General features: G+C 56.2%; 1 protein-coding gene across 1 annotated transcript in view; it reads left to right on the top strand.

Moving 5' to 3' along the window:
- The window catches only part of SPTBN4 (spectrin beta, non-erythrocytic 4), a 64,419-nt gene that overhangs the window by 12,375 nt on the left and 32,079 nt on the right, over positions 1 to 19,965 (top strand). The window contains exons 4-15 of the mRNA XM_040976605.1: positions 3,094 to 3,185; positions 4,005 to 4,085; positions 5,683 to 5,798; positions 8,108 to 8,220; positions 8,328 to 8,515; positions 8,607 to 8,724; positions 8,963 to 9,121; positions 10,004 to 10,306; positions 11,049 to 11,199; positions 14,422 to 15,355; positions 16,442 to 16,579; positions 18,759 to 19,509. Coding sequence (XP_040832539.1) covers positions 3,094 to 3,185; positions 4,005 to 4,085; positions 5,683 to 5,798; positions 8,108 to 8,220; positions 8,328 to 8,515; positions 8,607 to 8,724; positions 8,963 to 9,121; positions 10,004 to 10,306; positions 11,049 to 11,199; positions 14,422 to 15,355; positions 16,442 to 16,579; positions 18,759 to 19,509 — 3,144 coding nt within the window. The remainder of the gene's footprint in view (positions 1 to 3,093; positions 3,186 to 4,004; positions 4,086 to 5,682; positions 5,799 to 8,107; positions 8,221 to 8,327; positions 8,516 to 8,606; positions 8,725 to 8,962; positions 9,122 to 10,003; positions 10,307 to 11,048; positions 11,200 to 14,421; positions 15,356 to 16,441; positions 16,580 to 18,758; positions 19,510 to 19,965) is intronic.

Raw genomic sequence — 19,965 nt, 5'->3', positions numbered from 1 at the left:
CTCCTCCTGTGATACGCTACATGGGACCTGGATTAGAAGCAGGGTACCTTGTACTTGAACTCTCTGTTATTGTTATTTCAAGGCTGTTTCCAGAGAAAGGTAGAGAAAAAGAACCTTCTGTATACTGGTTCACTCCCCAGATGGCTAGAGCTGCACCAGTCCAAAGCCAGGAGCTTCCTCTGGGTCTCCTATATGGGTGTAGGGGCCCAGGGATGTGGCCATTCTCCATTGCTTTTCCAAGCCATCAGAAGTGGAACAGCCAGGACTTTGAATCGCTGCCCATATGGAATGCTGGTGCCACATGCAGAAGCTTAGCCTCAGATGCCATGGTGCTGGCCCAGGGGGCTCTTTCTAAATCTGATTATGTACCTCTCCTTGATGAAACTCCCATCTGCCTGTCTCAGAATAGAATTCCAATTCCTAATGCCAGCTGAGGCCCTTCCAGGACCCCCTGCCTTTCCCCTCTGCCCCTACCATCTGTCCCTTAGCCCCTTCAGTGAGTGCAGTGCCAAGTGTACCCCCCTGTCAGGCACTGGCACTGCTGTGCCCCTATGCCTGCAGTGCCCCCATGGCTGCTGTAGCCCCCACACCTGCAGTGCCCTTATGCCTGCTGTGCCCCCGTGCCTGCACTGCTCCCATACCTGCAGTGTCCCTACTCCTGCCATGCCCCCATACCTGCAATGCCCCCGTGTCTACTATGCCTGCATGCATGCAGTGCCCCCATGCCTGCCATGTCTGCATTCCTGCCGTGCCCCCATGCTTGCCGTGTCCCCATGCCTGCCGTGCCCCCATGCCTGCTGTTTACCCATGCCTGCTATGTCCCCATGCTTGCTGTATACCCACTCCTGCTGCCCGCACCCCACGCTTGCTATGCCCCCATGCTTGCCATGTCCCCATGCCTGCTGTGTCCCCACTCCTGCTGTGCTCCCACACTTACCGTGCCCCCACGCCTGCTGTGTCCCCACTCCCGCTGTGTCCCCACTCCTGCTGTGTCCCCACTCCTGTTGTGCCCCATGCCTGCTGTGTCCCCACTCCTGCTGTGCCCCATGCCTGCTGTGTCCCCACTCCTGCTGTGCCCCATGCCTGCTGTGTCCCCACTCCTGCTGTGCCCCCATGCCTGCTGTGCCCCCATGCCTGCCATGTCCCCACTCCTGCTGTGCCCCCACTCCTGCTGTGTCCTCACTCCTGCTGTGCCCCCATGCCTACCTTGTCCCCACTCCTGCTGTGTCCTCACTCCTGCTGTGCCTCCACTCCTGCCGTGTCCCCATGCCTGCCGTGTCCCCACTCCTGTGCCTGCCGTGCCCCGACTCATACAGTGTTTGATGTCTTCCTCCTTGCACGTCCTTTAGTCACCAGCTTCTCAGTCTCAGAAAGCCCTGTTTCTGACTACCACCATCTGAAAGCTCCCCACCACTAACCTGATACTTTATATCCCTTTTTCTGCTGCATTGTCATCTATCCTTTACTGGGGGCTGACACCATGAGGTAGTGGGGCAAAGCCACCACCTGTGATGCCAGCATCCCATATGTGCACTGGTTCGAGTCCTGGCTGCTCCACTTCTAATCTGGCTCCCTATTTATGACCTGGGAAAGCAGCAGAGGATGGCCTAAGAGTTTGGGCTCCTACACCCGTGTGGGAGATCTGAAAGAAGTTCCTGATTTCCAGCATCAGACTGATCCAGCTCTGGCCATTGCAGCTGTTTGGGGAGTGAGCCAGTGCATGGAAAATTTTCTCTCTCTCTTTCTCTCTCTCTCTTTTTAACTCAGCCTTGCAAATAAAAATAATAAATTGTAAAAGAGAGAGAGAGAGAGAAAGAAAGAAAGAAAGAAAGAAAGAAAGAAAGAAAGAAAGAAAGAAAGAAAGAAAGAAAGAGGCACCTGGAGTGGAGGTGGTCACCAAAACTAGGGGCCAAGAGTCCAGGGAAGACTGTGATTGGAGTAGGGTGGGGCCTGTGGGCAGGTAAGTAGAGGCCAGGAAGGGCAGACCCTCAGGAAGTAGTGTGGCCAGGCCCTGGGAGAGGAGCTGTCCAGGAGGAGACTCAGCACGAGTGACAGAGCTGCCCTGAGACAGGCCAAGCCACAGGGGCAGATTTGGTGGGGATACAGAGGCCAGTCTATGAAGTGGTGGTTTTTGATCTGGGAATCTGCTGGCTTCTGGGGATGAGGACAAGTGTGAGCTCAGGGAATGAGAGGCTGTGAGGATGGCTGCAGGTGTCTGGAGCCCTGCCCTGCCTTTTGCGACTTCCTGGCAAGGGTCTCGGTTCTCTCCCTGGAGCTCAGCTACCCACACTCCAATCCTGTGTCCAGGAGCCATGTGTGCAAGGCCCAGCTGAGGCCATGGAGCCCACTTTGGGCTCTGGGATGTAGCAGTGAACAGAAGCTTCCCCAGGATCCCAGAGTGTTGCCACGGTGGTGGTGGTGGTGGTCGGAGGTTGGGCAGGAAACCCAGCTAGTCCACAGATGAGGGCTGCGGAGTGGGTGTACCTGGAGTTGGCTGAGGCCTCCCTGAGCAGCTGATGTTCGAGTACGGACTGATGGGGAGAGGCAGGGTCACACAGAGTGCTGGGGAAGCTGTGCTCTATGCAGAGGGAGCAGCCTCTGTGGGAGGCAGTGGAGGTGGGAGGACACTCAGGATGAGTGAAGAGGCTCACAGGTGTCTGGTGTGGGGGAGGGACGGTGAGGCCTTTTGCCTTTATTCGCAGGGCAGCCCCAGGAGCCCGTGCAGTGTTGGGGAGAGGAGCACATGGCTGAAGGGGAGTCCCCAAGGGTTCTATGGGGAACAGACTGAGGGTTACAGGTGACTGCCCTGCCCTGGGCAGGGTGTAACAGGAGTTAGCTCTCACACAGCCTCGTCCCTGGGAAAATTCCCTGGGAAACGAGGCCCAAGACCCTGTTATGCGGATGTCCTGGTCTCGTCCGGAATGTGCCCTCACACTTCTGAACTCCACGCTTCTGCACCCACAGCTGCCTCAGCCCGACCTCTGTCAGCTGCCACACTCCCTGGAATAGGGTGGCAATGGGAGGCCTCCCAGCCTGAATGAAGCTTTCCAGGCCTATGCAGTCTTTGGTTCTTTTTGTTCTGTCCCTTCCCAGATTCAAGTGATCAAAATTGAGACGGAGGACAACAGAGAGACGCGCTCGGCCAAGGATGCCCTGCTCTTGTGGTGTCAGATGAAGACAGCAGGGTAGGGCCCCTCCTTGCTGGCAGCTGGGCCTCACGTCCCACCTCCAACACACACACACACACCTTTGGGTTTCTGCTGCAGAGCAACTCAACATCCTCAGGCACCAAATCATACCCAAGGCCAATGAACTTGACAAACAAGCTCCTAACCTGCCAGAGGTGGTGAGGCTCCAAGTCAGGGCCCTGAGAGCCCCTGCATGCCAACATCAGGGTCTGCTTCCTCCACTTCACCCCCTCACCCCATCTCATCCTGAGTCCCGAGAGCTTTCATGGGCACCTGGCTGGACCCCTCAGCCCCAAGGCCAAGCTCGATTGCCACTCACTCAATGAGGGCACACAACCAGGGCTCTGGCACATTGGACTGGAACATTGTGGCTTGGCTGTGGTGGGACCCCTGTCCTAATGGACCCTCAGCTGTCTGTCCTGCCAAGGGGGACATGATCTGAAACTCCAGGGCCCTCTGGAGAGCAGCCCCATGGTGCCGGAGGGAGGGGAGAGGGCGGCCGCTCTGTGGCGCAGCTGTGGCTGGCCGTGGATGCCTCTGGCTATTTCTGCAGGCATCTGTCGGCATTGCTGTGTCTGCCTTCCCTTGTCTCTCTCCTCCCTCCTGCTTTCCTTGCTCCATCTCTGTCTCGCCATCCTCCTTGCCTTTGCCTCTCTTCCTCTCTTCTTGCTTCTCTCTCTCTCTCTTCATCGCCCTGGCTCTCCCGGTCCACCTACCTACCTTTCTCTGTTTTTCTCTCTGTCCATCCATCCTTCTCTGCCCCGCCCCTCTCCTCCCTTCCTCCTCTCTCCCTGTCTCTCCCCTCTGCAATTCCAGTTACCCGGAGGTAAACATCCAGAATTTCACCACCAGCTGGCGGGACGGCTTGGCATTCAATGCTCTCATTCACCGGCACAGGTACCCCCTGGCCTGGGACAGCCCTGCCCCACCTCCTGCCCAGCACCCCACAGCCACACGCTTGTACACGTATGTGTGTAGACCACACAGAACCCACCCCTTCTTGGCCTACACATGTATGTATGTGTCCATCTCCTTTTACACTCATGCTCGTCTCACTTAGACACACACTTCCATCCAGGCCACATCTGCTCTGAACACCTGGATGTTCATGTTCCCTCCCCAACATGTGCACACACACAGAACCAGGCACATCCACAGGCTGCACCTGCTGCTCCACGCTCTGCCCCCCTCCTCCAACCTGGAGACTATCCACTTTGGGTGTGCACAGCTCCCTTCACATCCATCCATCGGGGCCTAGTACTTGCACCCAACACACTATGCCCACACCATGACAGTGTGGGTAACTGAGTCACAGCAGTCGGGAGGGTTGTGCCCTGATGTGTGTGTGTGTGTAGGGGGCACAGAAGCCAGATCCCAGTGCTGTCTGTTGTGGACGCACACTCACTTATGACTCCTGTCTCACATGCTCGTGGGGAAGCCTGGACCCACCTGCCCCAGCACACAGGAATCCGTCCGCAGAGTTGCTTAAGTGACAGCAATGTCCCCGATTGCCTCCCGAGGACCAGGCGTTGCGAGCTGCTCCCACCGAGTCCGCTGACCTGCACAGGAAGCTGTTGTGGATATCTCCATTTGCAAGAGAGAGCGCACTGGACCTAAGTGTAGGATGTTAGGAAGAAGGTCTTTATTGCCCAAGCTTGGTGATAGCAGCTCCCACTACCCTCCGGGAGCCACTGCACCCAGCCGCCAAAGTCAGAACTTTTTAAACTCTCGTCCTCCAGTCAGATTGAGAGCCTCACAGTACCAAGTTTTCATGTACAGGACACAGGGAGGGAGTTTTCAGAGCCCAAATTTTTTCTGTAGTTAATTAACCTATCCTAGTATGATAGGAGGCAGGAGGGGCCAGGTGCGAGCAGCCTCCAGGGCAATTTCTGAGTTGTCAGTTGTTCTGAATGGGGAGAGGCAGGGCCACACAGAGTGCTGGGGAAGGGGTACAGAAGGCAAGAGGGGCAGGGAGTGTGCATGCAGCCTCCAAAGCTGATTTTGCACCTTCAATTAACTTGAATGGTACAAGAGGACATTGGAAAGGAGTTTCCGTGCCCTGTCTGCTGTCAACCTGGCAAGCAGGCGCAAGCCATCAATGGCTGCACCCCATCACAAAACCAAGGCACTGAGAGATGTATTAGCAGGAAATAGCTATGCTGAGGCTCAAGCCCAGGTGGGCTGGATCCAGGCCCCACACTTCTAACCAGCCATGAGCTAACCCAGCCCCACACTGTGCACACAGACCAGCTCACACACATCCAGGGCCAAAGGCATGTGTACACACCCAGGAACCACAGAGGCATGGCCAAGGCTCTCAGACTCACCCCACCACCTCCCACGGCACCCGCTGCAGCACTCCACCCCTCTTAGTTGGTCTGTACCCCTCCTGACCTCGCCCTGAGTGGGGTTCAGATAAAGGCATCTCGTTGTTGGCTTTGGCCCCGGGCTCTGGAGCCTGCCTGCTGCCTGCCCGCTCTGTGCCCCTGCTCAGGCCCGATCTCGTGGACTTCAGCAAACTCACCAAGTCCAATGCCAACTACAACCTGCAGAGGGCCTTCCGCACAGCTGAGCAGCACCTGGGGCTGGCCCGGCTGCTGGACCCTGAAGGTGAGCCCGGCATGGCCCCAGTCCTGACTTCCTCCTGGGGGATCCTCAACCCCAGAGCCAACACCATTGTTAACACGCCTGTCTCCAGCCTGTACCCATCCACAGCCCTGTCTCCATCCTTAACTCATTTCCTGCTTGCACTCCATGCCCAGCCCTGTCCCTCACATCCCCACCCTGATTCTTGTCCATAGCCCATAATCATGTTCAATGCCAGTCTCCCCTCTCTGAGGTGGCAGATATTTCGTTTTGCTGAGCATCCGCTTGTGCCAAGCATATGGCCGGGGACTCTGTCAAAACAGTCCCCTTTCATCCACATGCTGGAGCCAGTTGGGTAGAGTTGGTCGGTCCTGCTTTTAAAGGGCTGAGAACGAAGCCCTTAGGGAAGTGAGGCCCTTTGCTCAGGCGTACTTTTGAATCTCAGGATTGTGGGCTGGACAATCGTCCCTGCTCCTACTATGTGCCTGGCACATGGTAGATATTCACGGGTGGCAGTTTCATGAAATAGTGAGGAGGAAGGTCCATGTAGAATGTTGTGCATTTGGTAGGTAAATTAAAATGGTATCAGAGTCCGCTGAGTCCTTCCTCCATGGCAGTCTATTCTCCCGAATATTTGCAGTGCTTCTGGGAGGCAGGACTCATGTTTATCCTTACTGGTTTTTTGTTTTGTTTTGTTTTAAGATTTATTTGTTTATTTGAAGATCAAGGTTACCGAGGGAGAGAGAAGGAGAAAATAACCAAGGTCTTTTGTTCTCCGGTTCACTCTCCAAATGGCCACAATAGCCACAGCTGGGAACTAGGCGCTTCTTGCCAGTCCCCGACATGGGTAGCAGGGGCTCAGGTACTCAAGATCATCTGCCACTGCTTTCTCAGGCTCATCAGCAGGAGGCTTGATCAGAAGTGGGGCAGCCAGGACTTCAACCAGCACCCAGATGGGATGCCAGCTTTGTAGGCGGTGGTTTAGCCAGATGTGCTGCTGCACCAGCTCCTATCCTAACTTCTATCGGGGAGGAGCTGAGGTTCAGGGGACCTATGCCCATCTTTCAAAGAAGTAAAGTAGTAAGAGGGTGAGCAGTTTCTCCAGAGCCCTCATGCTGGCTTCCAAGCTCATCCATCATCTGTAGGTTGTGCTCCTACTATGTGATAGGTATGGCAGAGATAGTGGTTAAAAAAGAAAAAAAGAACCTGGCATGGTAGTCTAGTGGCTAAAGTTCTTGCCTTGCATCTGCTGGGATCCCACATGAGCACTGGTTCCTGTCCCAGCTGTTCCACTTCCTGTCCAACTCCCTGCTTGTGGCCTGGGAAAGCAGTCAAGGACAACACCAAGCCCTGGGACTCTGTACACAAATGGGAAATCCAGAAGAGGCTCCTGGCTTTGGATTGGATTAGCTTAGCTCCAGCTGTTGCAGCTACCTGGGGAGTGAACCAATAGACGGAAGATCTTTCTCTTTGTCTCTCTTCCTCTTTGTATATCTGACTTTCCAATCAGAATAAATGCATGTTAAAAAAAAAAAACAGACAGGCATGATTTTTGTCCTACTATAGCCCAAACTCTAGCTTAATGACTTATATCAGTGGATTTTTAAAAAAGATTTATTTATTTATTGGAAAGTCAGATATACAGAGAGGAGGAGAGACAGAGAGGAAGATCTTGCGTTAGATGATTCACTCCCCAAGTGAGCGCAACGGCCAATGCTATGCCGATCCAAAGCCAGGAGCCAAGAACTTCTTCCAGGTCTCCCACATGAGTGCAGGGTCCCAAAGCTTTGGGCCGTCCTCGACTGCTTTCCCAGGCCACAAGCAGGGAGCTGGATGGGAAGTGGAGCTGCGGGGATTAGAACTGGCTCCCATATGGGATCCCGGCGCGTTCAAGGAGAGGAATTTTAGCTGCTAGGCCATGCCACCGGGCCCTATCAGTGGATATTTAATCTCATGGTGTGATTATTTATTCTGGGAAGGAACTGTTGAGATGTCACGGAAGAAACAAGAGGAGGTCAGCCCTTGCCAGGATGAGCAGGAAGGCCTGTCTGAGGAGTCATGAAGGATGCATGGGAGTAAAGGAATAAACAGTATTGCAGGTGGTGAGGCCAGAGTGTGCAAAGGCCCTGACAGACAATCCCTCTATAACTCATATCCATCACCCACCATTTAGTCCCATGGGACTAAACAGATGCCAAACTGAGGAGCACAGAGGTGATCTACTGAGGTCACACAGCCAGAGGAGGGGGTTCTCCCACCCTCGGCCCCATGCATTTGGCCCTTCCATCTGTGTGCCCACCATCCTGCTCCCTGCCTGCCCTTTCTCCCTCCAGATGTGAACATGGAAGCTCCAGATGAGAAATCCATCATCACCTATGTGGTCTCCTTCTACCACTACTTCTCCAAGATGAAGGCACTGGCTGTGGAGGGGAAGCGGATCGGGAAGGTACGAGGAGCCATGGATGGAATGGGTGTGTTGCCAGGAGCCTGGGACTCCTGCTGAAGGGTGTAGTTGGGATGGGGACTGACCCCATATTTCTCCTGTTGGTCCAGGTCCTGGACCAGGTGTTGGAGGTTGGAAAGATCATTGAGCGCTACGAAGAGCTGGCAGCCGAACTGCTGGCCTGGATCCACCGCACTGTGGGCCTCATCAGCAACCAGAAGTTTGCCAACTCGCTGAGCGGGGTGCAGCAGCAGCTTCAGGCATTCACGGCTTACTGCACACTGGAAAAGCCAGCCAAGTGAGGCCCACCTCAGGAAGAGGAGGGAGGTGGGTGAAAGGTGGTAGTTGGGAGGCCAGCCTCCCCACTCACACTCACGCTCCAACTGCAGGTTTCAAGAGAAGGGGAACTTGGAGGTGCTACTCTTCAGCATCCAGAGTAAGCTCCGAGCCTGCAACCGTCGCCTGTTTGTACCTCGGGAGGGCTGTGGCATCTGGGACATCGACAAGGTGAGCTAGGCAGGGCTGCTTGGTAGAGTTATTCAGGATGTATACTGCTCAAAAGAAACATTCAGTTTGTAGACATTGTGAGTACAGCTTTCTAGCAGCAAGGTATCACAAAGAAAAGCTTAATCTTCTCTGTTTTGCAAAATGGTGTCATTTACGCTATGAGTGGCTTCAGGGAAGCCAGGGATATGAACCTGCAGAGAGTTGTTGGAATCTAACTGCCTCCTCATGTTTCCCCCAGGCCTGGGGCCAGCTAGAAAAAGCAGAACATGAGCGAGAGGCTGCACTACGGGCCGAGCTGATCCGGCAGGAGAAGCTGGAACTACTGGCTCAAAGATTTGACCACAAAGTGGCCATGAGAGAGAGCTGGCTGAATGAGAACCAGCGCCTGGTATCCCAGGTACAAGGCATAGGGCTTGGCTCCGGGGGAAAGGGAATAAGGAGGGCAAGGCTGATGTCCCAAGGGTTTGAGAGGGGGGGTTGATATCCTGAGCAATAGAGAGGAGTTGGATGAGTCTCCTAACTGACAAGTGAGGCTGTAAACAGAGAACTGGTCTCCGAAGTGATGGCTGGATGAGGGGAGTGGGCCTGCTCTTTCCGGTAATGAGCCATTGAGACTGGTCTCCATGGTAACTGTAGAGAAACAGGGAGCTCTTAGGTGATAGGAATGTTGTATTTTGTATCCAGGGTAACTCAGCAGGATAGAATTGGTCTCGTGAGTTACAGAATGCGGTAATCTTTGGGACAATGGGAGGATAGCACCAATTTCCTGGGTCTGAAACTTAGGTTTGGATGGGTGGTAAAACAGGTTGAGACTGATCTCTGAACTAGCATGAGAGAGCTAGGCTGGTCTCTAGAGTACCAAGGGAAGGTAAGGCTGGTCTCCAGGGTAACAGGTATGGGTAGGACTGGCCTCCAGGGTGACAAAGAGGGGATTGGGCTGATCTCCCAAGCAATAGGAAGCTACAGATGGTCTCCAGGATAACAAGGGAGGATTGAAGTGGGCTCCAGGGTACCTGGAGAGGTGAGACTATCTCCACAGCAACTGGGGAGGATGGGCTTATCTCCATGGTAGCAAGTATAAGTGGGACTGTTGCTTGGGTAACTGGAGGATGGGTGGAGCTTGTCTCCAGGGTAACAGAGAAGGGGGGTAACCAAGCTGGTTGGTTTGCAGGTTAAAGGGAGAGTTTTTCACAATCATGCAGGGTCAAGGTAACAAGTGGACTTCCAAGACAGCCTTAGTGAGTGTGTGAGTGAGTGTGTGTGGCCTACATCTCTCCAGGACAACTTTGGGTATGAGCTGCCAGCCGTGGAGGCAGCCATGAAGAAACATGAAGCCATCGAAGCAGATATTGCTGCCTACGAGGAGCGGGTTCAGGGTGTGGCAGAGCTGGCCCAGGCACTGGCAGCTGAAGGCTACTATGATGCCCGGAGGGTGGCAGCCCAGCGTGACAGCGTCCTGCGCCAGTGGGCCCTGCTGACAGGGCTGGTGGGTGCTCGGCGGACACGGCTTGAACAGAACCTAGCCCTGCAGAAAGTCTTCCAGGAGATGGTGTACATGGTGGATTGGATGGAGGAGATGCAGGTGGGACTTTGCTGGGTCTGATGCTTGGGCTGAGTCCTGGGAGGACAGGGAAGGAGTCAACAGTCATGTATGTGGACAAAGAGGGGGATGAACAGAACAGAATACAGAGGAAGCCAGAGAAACTAAGAGCAAGACAAATAAACAGGGAAAGACTGAAATAGCATAAGAGCCTGGGGCAGGGACAGATTAAGCCAGAGGAAGACAGTGATAATTTGAGAGAAAGCAGGAGAAATCAGAGAGAAGGAAGAGAGGGGAGAGAGAGATAAGAGAGAGAGAGAGAGAGAGAGAGAGAGAGAGAGAGAGAGTCTAGAAAGGCGACTCAAAGACTTCCAGAGGAAATCTCTGTGCTGCAAAGATGCAGGGGACAGTGAGGTCACTCTGCAAAAGAGGGAGGCCTGCCACAGGCTGAAAAATACAGAGACGGAGATAGGAAAGATGGAAGCAGAATCAGGCGCACAGAGGTGGAGATGGGAGTACAGTTGCAGGCAGAGGGTGGAGACAGAGAGATGTCCACAAGAAAGGGAGAGAGGTGGAGAGGTGGAGGGAGGGAGGAAGAAGGGAAAGTAGAGGGAGGGTGGTACTGTGACAGAGACAGAGCTCAGAGATGCAGGGCTGAAGAGGGAGGGGAGGGTAGAGCTCAGGAAGCCCAGACAGCTAGAGCAACAGCACAGAGCAGCCAGCAGCAGGGGAGAGGTGGGTGGCCTGAGGGTCAGTGCTCTCTGTGCTTCCTGCACCCCTGCAGGCTCAGCTGCTGTCCCGGGAGTGTGGGCAGCACCTGGTAGAGGCGGAGGACCTGCTGCAGAAACACGGGCTGCTGGAGGGGGATATCGCCGCCCAGAGTGAGCGGGTGGAGGCCCTCAACGCTGCTGCCCTGCGTTTCTCCCAGCTGCAGGGTGAGTTGGGCCGGAGACCCTCGGGACCCATGCTAACTGGGGCAGGAAGGAAGGGGTGAGCTCCCTGTTCTGGGGTAGTGGCATCTAAGCAGAGCCCAGGGTGATGCTCCATCAGGGGAGTCATGGGAAGAGGGGTTAGTGTCCTAAGTGGGGAGCTGGATCCCTCAGATCTTTCCTCCTTGGAAACTATGCAGTGGCAACTCACTTTAACGGAACCCGTGTTGTGTGGCCCCGTCTCATGAAAGGCTGCACAAAGTCACGTGTAGACAGGGCCTGTTCAGTACCACGCAACAGAAACACAATCTGTTTTGCTTATGAAGAAAAAGGCCATGTCCAGGGAGAACGGGCATGGCTGGAGCCAGGCCTCAATCAGGGTATTTCTAAGACTCCATTTCTTTCTACCTCTGGTTTTTGTGGGTGCGTATCACTGTCAGGCAGTCCCCCCCACTTGGTGGTGTAAATCTGGGATCTTGCAGGCCCTGCTGCATCCCAGCAGTGGGCAGGCTCCTTTCCCCCAGTAGTTCCCTGGAAGGTCCAAAGAAAGCTTTCATTGGCTCAACACTCAGCCAGTCATCAGAACCCCAGGGCCTGCCTGCAAGTGATCTGATTGGCCCTATCTATGTGACATACCCACCCCAAGACCAAGAGTGGGATCAGTCTGCCCTTCCCTAGATGAGGTCTGAGAAAGCGGCAGAGAGGGTACCCACACTGAAAGCAGGGCATGGATGCTGATGGGCAAAGGCAAGGCTAGCACGTTGTCTCCTGGAAGCTCTCTGTGGTCTCCAGGCCATGTGGTTCTTGTGGCTCTTGTCACACGGCAAGGAGCATGAGGTTTGTTCGAGAGCTGGATGTTTGCTGGGTAATTGTTCTATGGTGCATTTGGCTGAGGACCGGACAGTCAAGACCACAAGGTTAGCGAGGTGAGTGAGCTCCTTGACCATCCTGTCTAGGTGCAGGGTGCATGTGCCCATTGCTGGGGTCCACGTGGCGGCCTGATCATGACCAGCATCCAGGAATGATTACGCAGTGGTATTGTTCCTTCTGCTTCTACTTATAGCATGGCTGTGATATGGCTTTACATTGGTCAGATCCCCACAACTGGCTGTGTGTGTTGAGGGTGTGACCTGTGCATGCTGACGGTGTGGCCTAGGCCAAAGGCTTCTCAGGCAGCTCTGCTTCTCTCCAGTTATCTGTCTGCTTACACCTCAGGAGCCCTGGAACCCCATTAGACACAGAGGCACCCTGCTGCCTGGCAGTGCCATGTAGGAGTTTCTTGCCCTCCAAGGGCTGTCAGTTTCCTTTCAAACTCTGATGTGGACATGCCCACCTTGACTCGACTGCCTGTGGTCCACTGCAAACCCTAGACAGCTGCTGGAACCCACTTCTTTCCCCGAGGTGGGCTGGATATATACATATAGATATAGATATATAGATATATAGATATAATCGGAAAGACAGATTTACAGAGAGAGAAAGAGACAGAGAGAGATCCTCCATCTGCTGGTTCACTTCTGAGGGTGACAACAATGGCCAGAAAGAAGCCAGGAGCTTGGAACTTCTTCCAGGTCTCCCACGTAGATGCAGGGACCCAAGGACTTGGGCCATCTGCTGCTGCTTTCTTAAGCCATAAGCAGGGACCTATTCACTGGAACCCTCACCTGCTGCCCTCCCCTCCTCCCCCAATCAGGGACATATCAGTCTCAGGAAGTTAGAATGGAGAACAGAGCCAGGACTGCAGTCCAGGCATTCTAGGATACAATGGAAGTGTCCCACCCACATCTGAACCCCCATGCCAAAGGCCTCTCCTAGATCTACCACTTGTTTTTTCTTTCTTTTTTTTTTAAGATTTGTTTATTTTCATTGGAAAGTCAGATACACAGAGAGGAGGAGGAGAGACAGAGAAAGATCTTCCATCCAATGATTCACTCCCTAAGTGGCTTCAATGGCCAGAGCTGAGCCAATCCAAAGCCAGGAGCCTGGATGAAATCTCTTCCAGGTCTCCCATGCAGGTGCCAACCTCGAGTGCCTTCTCATGCCACAAACATGGAGCTGAATGGGAAGTGGGGCCTGCCGGGATTAGAACCGGTACCCATATGGGATCCTGGTGCGTGCAAGGCGAGGACTTCAGCTGCTACAGAACCGCACCAGACCCATCTGCCATTTCTTAGCTGACCCTTGATGAGCAGCCCCTCCTCTCTCCAAGCCTCAGTCTCTTTATCTGTGAAACAAGGCTCCTAAGGACACTGGGGCCCAGGATGAGTGTGAGGATAAAATGAAACAGCATCAGAGCAAGGGACTGGACACCCAGGAGCCGATGTGGTTGTGACTGTAGCTGGTCAGGGTGTGGGCACCAGAGCTGACATCAGTGAATGGTTGAGACTGTCACCCAGTCAGGGTTGTGCGCATTGGACATCAGTGAGTGGCCTGAGTTACCGAGCTCCCTCCTCCCTCCCCGGGCAGTGCCTCACACTTCCCTCGTGGCCCAGAGTTCACAGTCACAGGCAGACACCCAGGCATGAAGGTTTCCAAGGCAACACTTCTCTTCGCCTCAGGCGGGGCATTCTGCTCTTTTCCAATCCTTCCATTCCATTCCACCCCAGAAACGCTGGCTGTGACCCATCACTTTAATTTCATGGCTCTCTGGTCACAAACCCGAGATCCAGAAGGAAGATAGAATATTTCATGAGAGAGAAGGAGATTCAGATCAGCTGTGCGGTTAACAAGCGTCAGAGGATGGGAGGTGCGGGGTCCAGGGTGAGGGCTCTAAAACACGATCAAGAGCAGAGACGTGACATTTGGCCCAATCAGTCCTGATGCAGACTCAATTGACTTTCGAGTAGACAGACTGAGATGCTCCAAAGACACCTGTCAGTCAGCCAGCTGTGTTACCGCATTCAGGCTGCAGCTCTGGGCTTCCCCCAGGGCTGGGCAGCGGTAGGGGTGTGGTGTGGTGAGGACAGACCTGGGCCCTGGGCGTGGGGCGGAGTAGGCAGTGACAGCCCCGAGTAGGCAGGATTGGGAAGGGAGAGGCAGAGGAACCTGACAGGGGTCCCAGGACCTGCTGCAGCCTTGGAGTGTCAGGGAAGGCTGTGTGGAGGAGGGGATGCCTAACCTGGGCACCTGATGAAGTCAAATCAAGGTCAGCAGAGGCAGCCTGCACCCTGTCTCTTGGGCGCTCGCTGGCCAGCGCCCAACCTGGGGATTCTCTGTTTCTTGGGCCAGGATACCAGCCCTGCGACCCGCAGGTCATCTGCAACCGTGTGAACCACGTGCACGGCTGTCTGGCAGAGCTGCAAGAGCAGGCGGCGCAGCGGCGCGCGGAGCTGGAGGCCTCGCGGAGCCTGTGGGCGCTGCTGCAGGAGCTGGAGGAGGCCGAGAGCTGGGCGCGCGACAAGGAGCGCCTGCTGGAGGCAGTGAGCGGCGGGGCGGGCGCTGCGGGTCCCGCGGGCGGCGCGCACGACCTGTCCAGCACCGCGCGCCTGCTGGCGCAGCACAAGATCCTGCAGGGCGAGCTGGGCGGGCGCCGGGTGTTGCTGCAGCAGGCACTGAGGCGCGGCGAGGAGCTGGCTGCCGCCGGCGGGACAGTGGGCCCAGGCGCAGAGATGGTGCACTTAGCCGGCCTGGCGGAGCGCGCGGCGAGCGCACGGCGTCGCTGGCAGCGGCTGGAGGAGGCGGCGGCCCGGCGCGAGCGGAGGCTGCAGGAGGCGCGGGCGCTGCACCAGTTCGGCGCTGATCTCGATGGGCTCCTGGACTGGCTTCGCGACGCGTACCGCCTCGCAGCCGCCGGCGACTTTGGCCACGACGAAGCGTCCAGCCGCCGCCTGGCGCGCCAGCACCGCGCGCTCACCGGGGAGGTGGAGGCGCATCGCGGGTCCGTGGGCGGCCTGCGGCGCCAGTTGGCGACACTGGGAGGCGCCAGCGGGGCTGGGCCGCTGGTGGTGGCGCTACAGGTGCGCGTGGTAGAGGCGGAGCAGCTGTTCGCCGAGGTGACAGAGGTGGCCGCGCTGCGGCGCCAGTGGCTGCGGGACGCGCTCGCCGTCTACCGCATGTTTGGCGAGGTGCACGCGTGTGAACTGTGGATCGGCGAGAAGGAGCAATGGCTGCTCGCCATGCGCGTGCCCGATTCCCTCGATGACGTGGAGGTGGTGCAGCACCGGTGAGCGCGCGCCCCTCAGGGATCCTCATGCATCTTCATTGGCCCAACAATTCCCCCTGTCGTTCCTTCACCGGCCTTTGTGGCACCTGTCCAGCTGGCCCAGCCAGTCAGCAGCTCTCTTTGCCCCTCTGTAACGGGGCCACTTATAGGCCCCACCTCACAGGCCCCTGGTGGACAGGAAATGAGGGACTAGCAATCACACCCATGGCACCAGCCTGGCAGTGCCAGGAGCCTTATTGCTAGGAGGCGTGTCCTCATCCAGCCAGGAATGGGCACCTGAGCTCCTGCAGGTCCACCCTAGTGCTGATCCCCCCTTGAGACACCTCCTGGCCCATGCAAATACCATTTCCCTGGCTGACAGAATAGTCCAAGTCCTTGCCTCTTACTCTCCTCTCACCCTACGACAGTACCTGCTGCACCATGGCACTTGCATAACAAACTTGCCCGCTGGCTTCTGGGATAAGGAGCTGAGCAAACGAACGGACGTTGTCTGTCATCCCTCAGCAGCCTTCCTCAGGGGTGCCCTGTGTCTCCTCTACTCAGTCCACTCCATCTGAAAGCTTGACTCAGAACTCCTGGAAACAGGCCTACTCCCAGTCCTTACTGCACCCACCATTACCCACGTGTTTTAAGCCAAGGAGGATCCCACCAGCTTGATCCCTGGGGCTGCTGTGTGGAGGGGGTTGGGAGGCTGGGAGCCCAGGTGGGACAGGACCAGGCCAGAGCAGAGTCCAGGTAAGAACAGGCAAGCTGTGGGGGCAGTTGTCCAAAGCAAAGTCCAAACGCCTGAGCTGGGGCTGCTGCAGGGCAGGAGGCATTGCAGGCGGATGGTCACAGTGGTGTGAGGCGCCCCGACAGAGTCTGTAGGCTGGGGTCAGGTTTGGAAGTTTAGGGTCATGAGCCCAATGGGGCTGTGGGCATGTGTGAGGGGAAGGCTAAGGCCCTAGACGGGGGTGAGAAGCAGCAGGCAGAAGAATATGAAAGGGAAGGCCACAGAGTTCAAGGCTGCAGCTGCGGAGACAGTTTCCTGGATGCCGAGGGGCAGTCAGGGCTGGGCCCCTGATTCCCTCCATCCTTGTCTGGCAGGTTTGAGAGCCTGGACCAGGAGATGAACAGTCTGATGGGCCGCGTCCTGGATGTGAACCACACGGTGCAGGAACTGGTGGAAGGCGGCCACCCCAGCTCAGAGGAGGTGCGCTCCTGCCAGGACCACCTTAACAGCAGGTAGGGGGGTGGCTGGGGCTGGGAGACCTTCCTCTTGTCTTCCCATCCCTTCCTCCCACATCCACTCACCTGCGGACAGCCAGGTGGGGGAGGCGTGATTTCCACCTGCTGAGATGATGCGTCAGCTGAGTCGTGGCAATACTCAGTGCTGGTTGTGTGGTGTGCATTGTTTGCATCTTGCTTCTTTGGCTTGTTCTGGATCTATTATCCTTCAGGATTTTTTTTTTAAAAAAACCTTTTATTTATAAAGATTTATTTATTTTTATTGGAAAGTCAGAGATGAGAGAGAGAAAGATCTTCCATCTGTAAATTCACTCCCCAAGTGGCCACAATGACCAGAGCTGAGCTGATCCAATGCCAGGAGCTTCGTCCAGGTCTCTCGTGCAGGTTCAGGGTTCCAAGGATTTGGGCTGTCCTCGACTGCCTTCCCAGACTACAAGCAGGGAGCTGGATAGGAAGAGGAGTAGCCAGAATGCTAAACGGTGCCCATGTAGGATCCCAGCACATGCAAGGCGAGGACTTCAGTCACTAGGCTACCATGCTGGACCTCTTCCAGGAATTTTTAAAAACTGTTTTTATTTGTTCATTTGAAAGATAAGAGTTACAAAGAGAGAGAAGAACAAAAGGGATGGAGATGATGTTCCATCTGCTGCTTCACTCCCAGGTGGCTGCAACAGCCAGTGCTGGGCAGGGCTGAAGCCAGGAGCTAGGAGCTTTCTTTGGGACCCCCTACATGAGTGTAGGGGTCCAAGGAATTAGGCCATCTTCTGCTGCTTTCTCAGGCATCTTAGAAGGAAGCTGGATCAATCGGGTCTCAAACCAGCCACCCATACAGGTCACCAGCACCACAGACAGTGGCTTAAATTGTAACACCACACACAGTGCTGGCCCTGAGCTGGGGATTCTTTGAAGCCCTTTGTATTACCTGCTTTTATCTCCACCCCACCCCTACCCCCTTCTCCCAAGGTACTTGAAAGGTACTGACAATGGTAACACACAAGCATCTTTCCCCCAGGTCACCACCAGCAATTCTCAGAGTGCAGGTGTGATTCCCATAGGGAACTGCAAAGGCTTGCCATCTCCTGAGTGGAGTCAACCCCAGTTCTGTCTGCATCCAGAGCCGGGCTCCTCCTCAAATACATGCAGTCTTTCTGGCAATGCTCTGGGTTAAAAATTATCCCCGAGCTAGAGTTGACGAACTGGGAGAGGAGTGAAAGGTCCTGACCCAAAGTCACAAAGCAAGTTAGAACACTTTGAGTTGGGTGTGTCTGACTCCGAGGACTGTGCTCCTCACGCTGCGTGGCAGCGTCCCGGGACCCACAGCCCCAAAATCTCGGTGGTGGCCGGCATCGTGGGGCCACAGGTGAAGCCACCTTCTCAGCCTGGAGGGCCTAGTTGTGCTGCCTCGGATCAGCACCCCGCTAACGTGCTGGGAAAGGCAGTGGGAGAGGCCCTGGGTACTCAGGTCCCTGTCATCCACGTGGGAGACCCGGAAGGAGTTCTGGGCTCCTGGCTTCTGCAACATATTAATGGTAGTGATATCAGTAAAGGGAAGATTTCTCTGTGTCCCTTTCAAATACATCGGTCTCCTCAAAAGGAAATGGAAACCTTCTGGTGACTTCTGTCAAACTCAGAGACGGTGGGGAGGGGTCCACATAGTGATGCAGCAGCTTAATCCTTTGCCATGCAGTGTCAACACACCATGCTGGTGCCAGTTTGTGTCCTGGCTGCTCCACTTCCCATCCAGCTCCCTGCTTGTGACCTGGGAAAGCAGTGGAGGATGCCCCAAAGCCTTGGGAACACTGCATGGAACACTGGAAGTAGCTGCAGAGCTCAGCTCTGGCTGTTGTAGCCACTTGGGGTGTGTTTCGGGGAATTCACAGTGGATTGTACAGTCTGTTGTATTCAGTGGCAGAGGGAGAGAAGGTAGGGACCAGCGTCGCTGTGAAAACAACGGCGCCTCACTTTTGTCACTTGTCAACTAGGCAGACACTCTTAAGTGGCTGTGCCAGGGTGGGGCCGCATTTTGCACAGGCAGGAATGAGGAGGGCTCAGTGAGAGCAAGTGACCCAGAGACTGCATGCCCAGGTTTGCATCCTGGGTGGCCAGGCCCTCCATGCCCACGGGAAACTCGTGTTGGAGCTTCAAGTCGCCTTCTGTTCCTCCCCCACCCCGGCAGGTGGAACCGTATCGTGGAGCTGGTGGAACAGCGCAAAGAGGAGATGAGCGCGGTGTTGCTAGTTGAGAATCATGTGCTGGAAGTGGCCGAGGTGCGCTCCCAGGTGCGCGAGAAGCGGCGAGCTGTGGAGAGCGCACCCCGCGCTGGCGGGGCCTTGCAATGGCGACTGAGCGGCTTGGAGGCCGCACTGCAAGCGCTCGAGCCGCGCCAGGCGGCCCTCCTGGAAGAGGCAGCTCTGCTGGCGGCGCGGTTCCCGACGCAGGCGGCGCGGCTGCACCAGGGAGCCGAGGAGCTGAGCGCCGACTGGGGCGCCCTGGCCGGCGCTGCCCAAGCGTGCGGTGAGGCGGTGGCGGCAGCCGGGCGTCTGCAGCGCTTCCTCCACGACCTGGATGCCTTTTTGGACTGGCTGGTGCGCGCCCAGGAGACGGCGGGCGGCAGCGAGGGGCCGCTGCCGGGCAGCCTGGAGGAGGCAGACGCGCTGCTGGCGCGCCATGCGGCGCTCAAGGAGGAGATAGACCGACGCGAGGAGGACTACGCGCGCATCGTGGCGGCCAGCGAAGCGCTGCTGGCCAACGACGGCGCAGAGCTGGGCCCCGGCCTGGCGCTCGACGAGTGGCTGCCGCACCTCGAAGTGGGCTGGCACAAGCTGCTGGGTCTGTGGGAGGAGCGCCGCGAGGCGCTGGTACAGGCGCACGTCTACCAGCTCTTCCTGCGCGACCTCCGCCAGGCGCTCGCTGTACTCTGCAACCAGGTGCCAGCTCTCAGCACGTGTTTGCGGGACGCGGGCCCCAGAGCTGGGTGGGGAGCGGGGAGGGCGGGGCCGGCCTGCCGGGAGCACTCACTTCCTGGCTGATCTGGGGTGGGTGGGAATGACAGAGGATATGGGGCTCTGGGTTTGTGGATTGTATGTGTGTGTGCGCGCGCGCGCGGGGGAGTGCGCGCAGCACTGTGGGATTGTGATGTCTGGGAGACTCTTCTGAGGGCTCCCTGGGGGTTGAGATTATCTGGGAGGAAAGAAGAGGATGACGTTGACTGGGGCTGGGAGGAAGGACTGATTGTGGAGGTGGCCCTGGAGGTTAGGAAGCCTGCGTCCGCTCATGGTGACAGGTTCTCGGCGCAGCGCCACGGGTCTTCCTTCTCAGGGACCCTAGTTTGTGGGTCTCCTTAGAGGGCAGTTACCTGAGAGTGGCCAGGCAGCTTGGGAGGT

The sequence above is a fragment of the Ochotona curzoniae genome, unplaced genomic scaffold, assembly GCF_017591425.1.
Source record: "Ochotona curzoniae isolate NIBS_2020 unplaced genomic scaffold, NIBS_Ocur_1.0 contig_2699, whole genome shotgun sequence".
In the NCBI taxonomy this organism is placed as follows: Eukaryota; Metazoa; Chordata; class Mammalia; order Lagomorpha; family Ochotonidae; genus Ochotona; species Ochotona curzoniae.
Note: the sequence above shows the minus strand (reverse complement) of the source record. Positions and strands in the feature narration are given on the sequence as shown.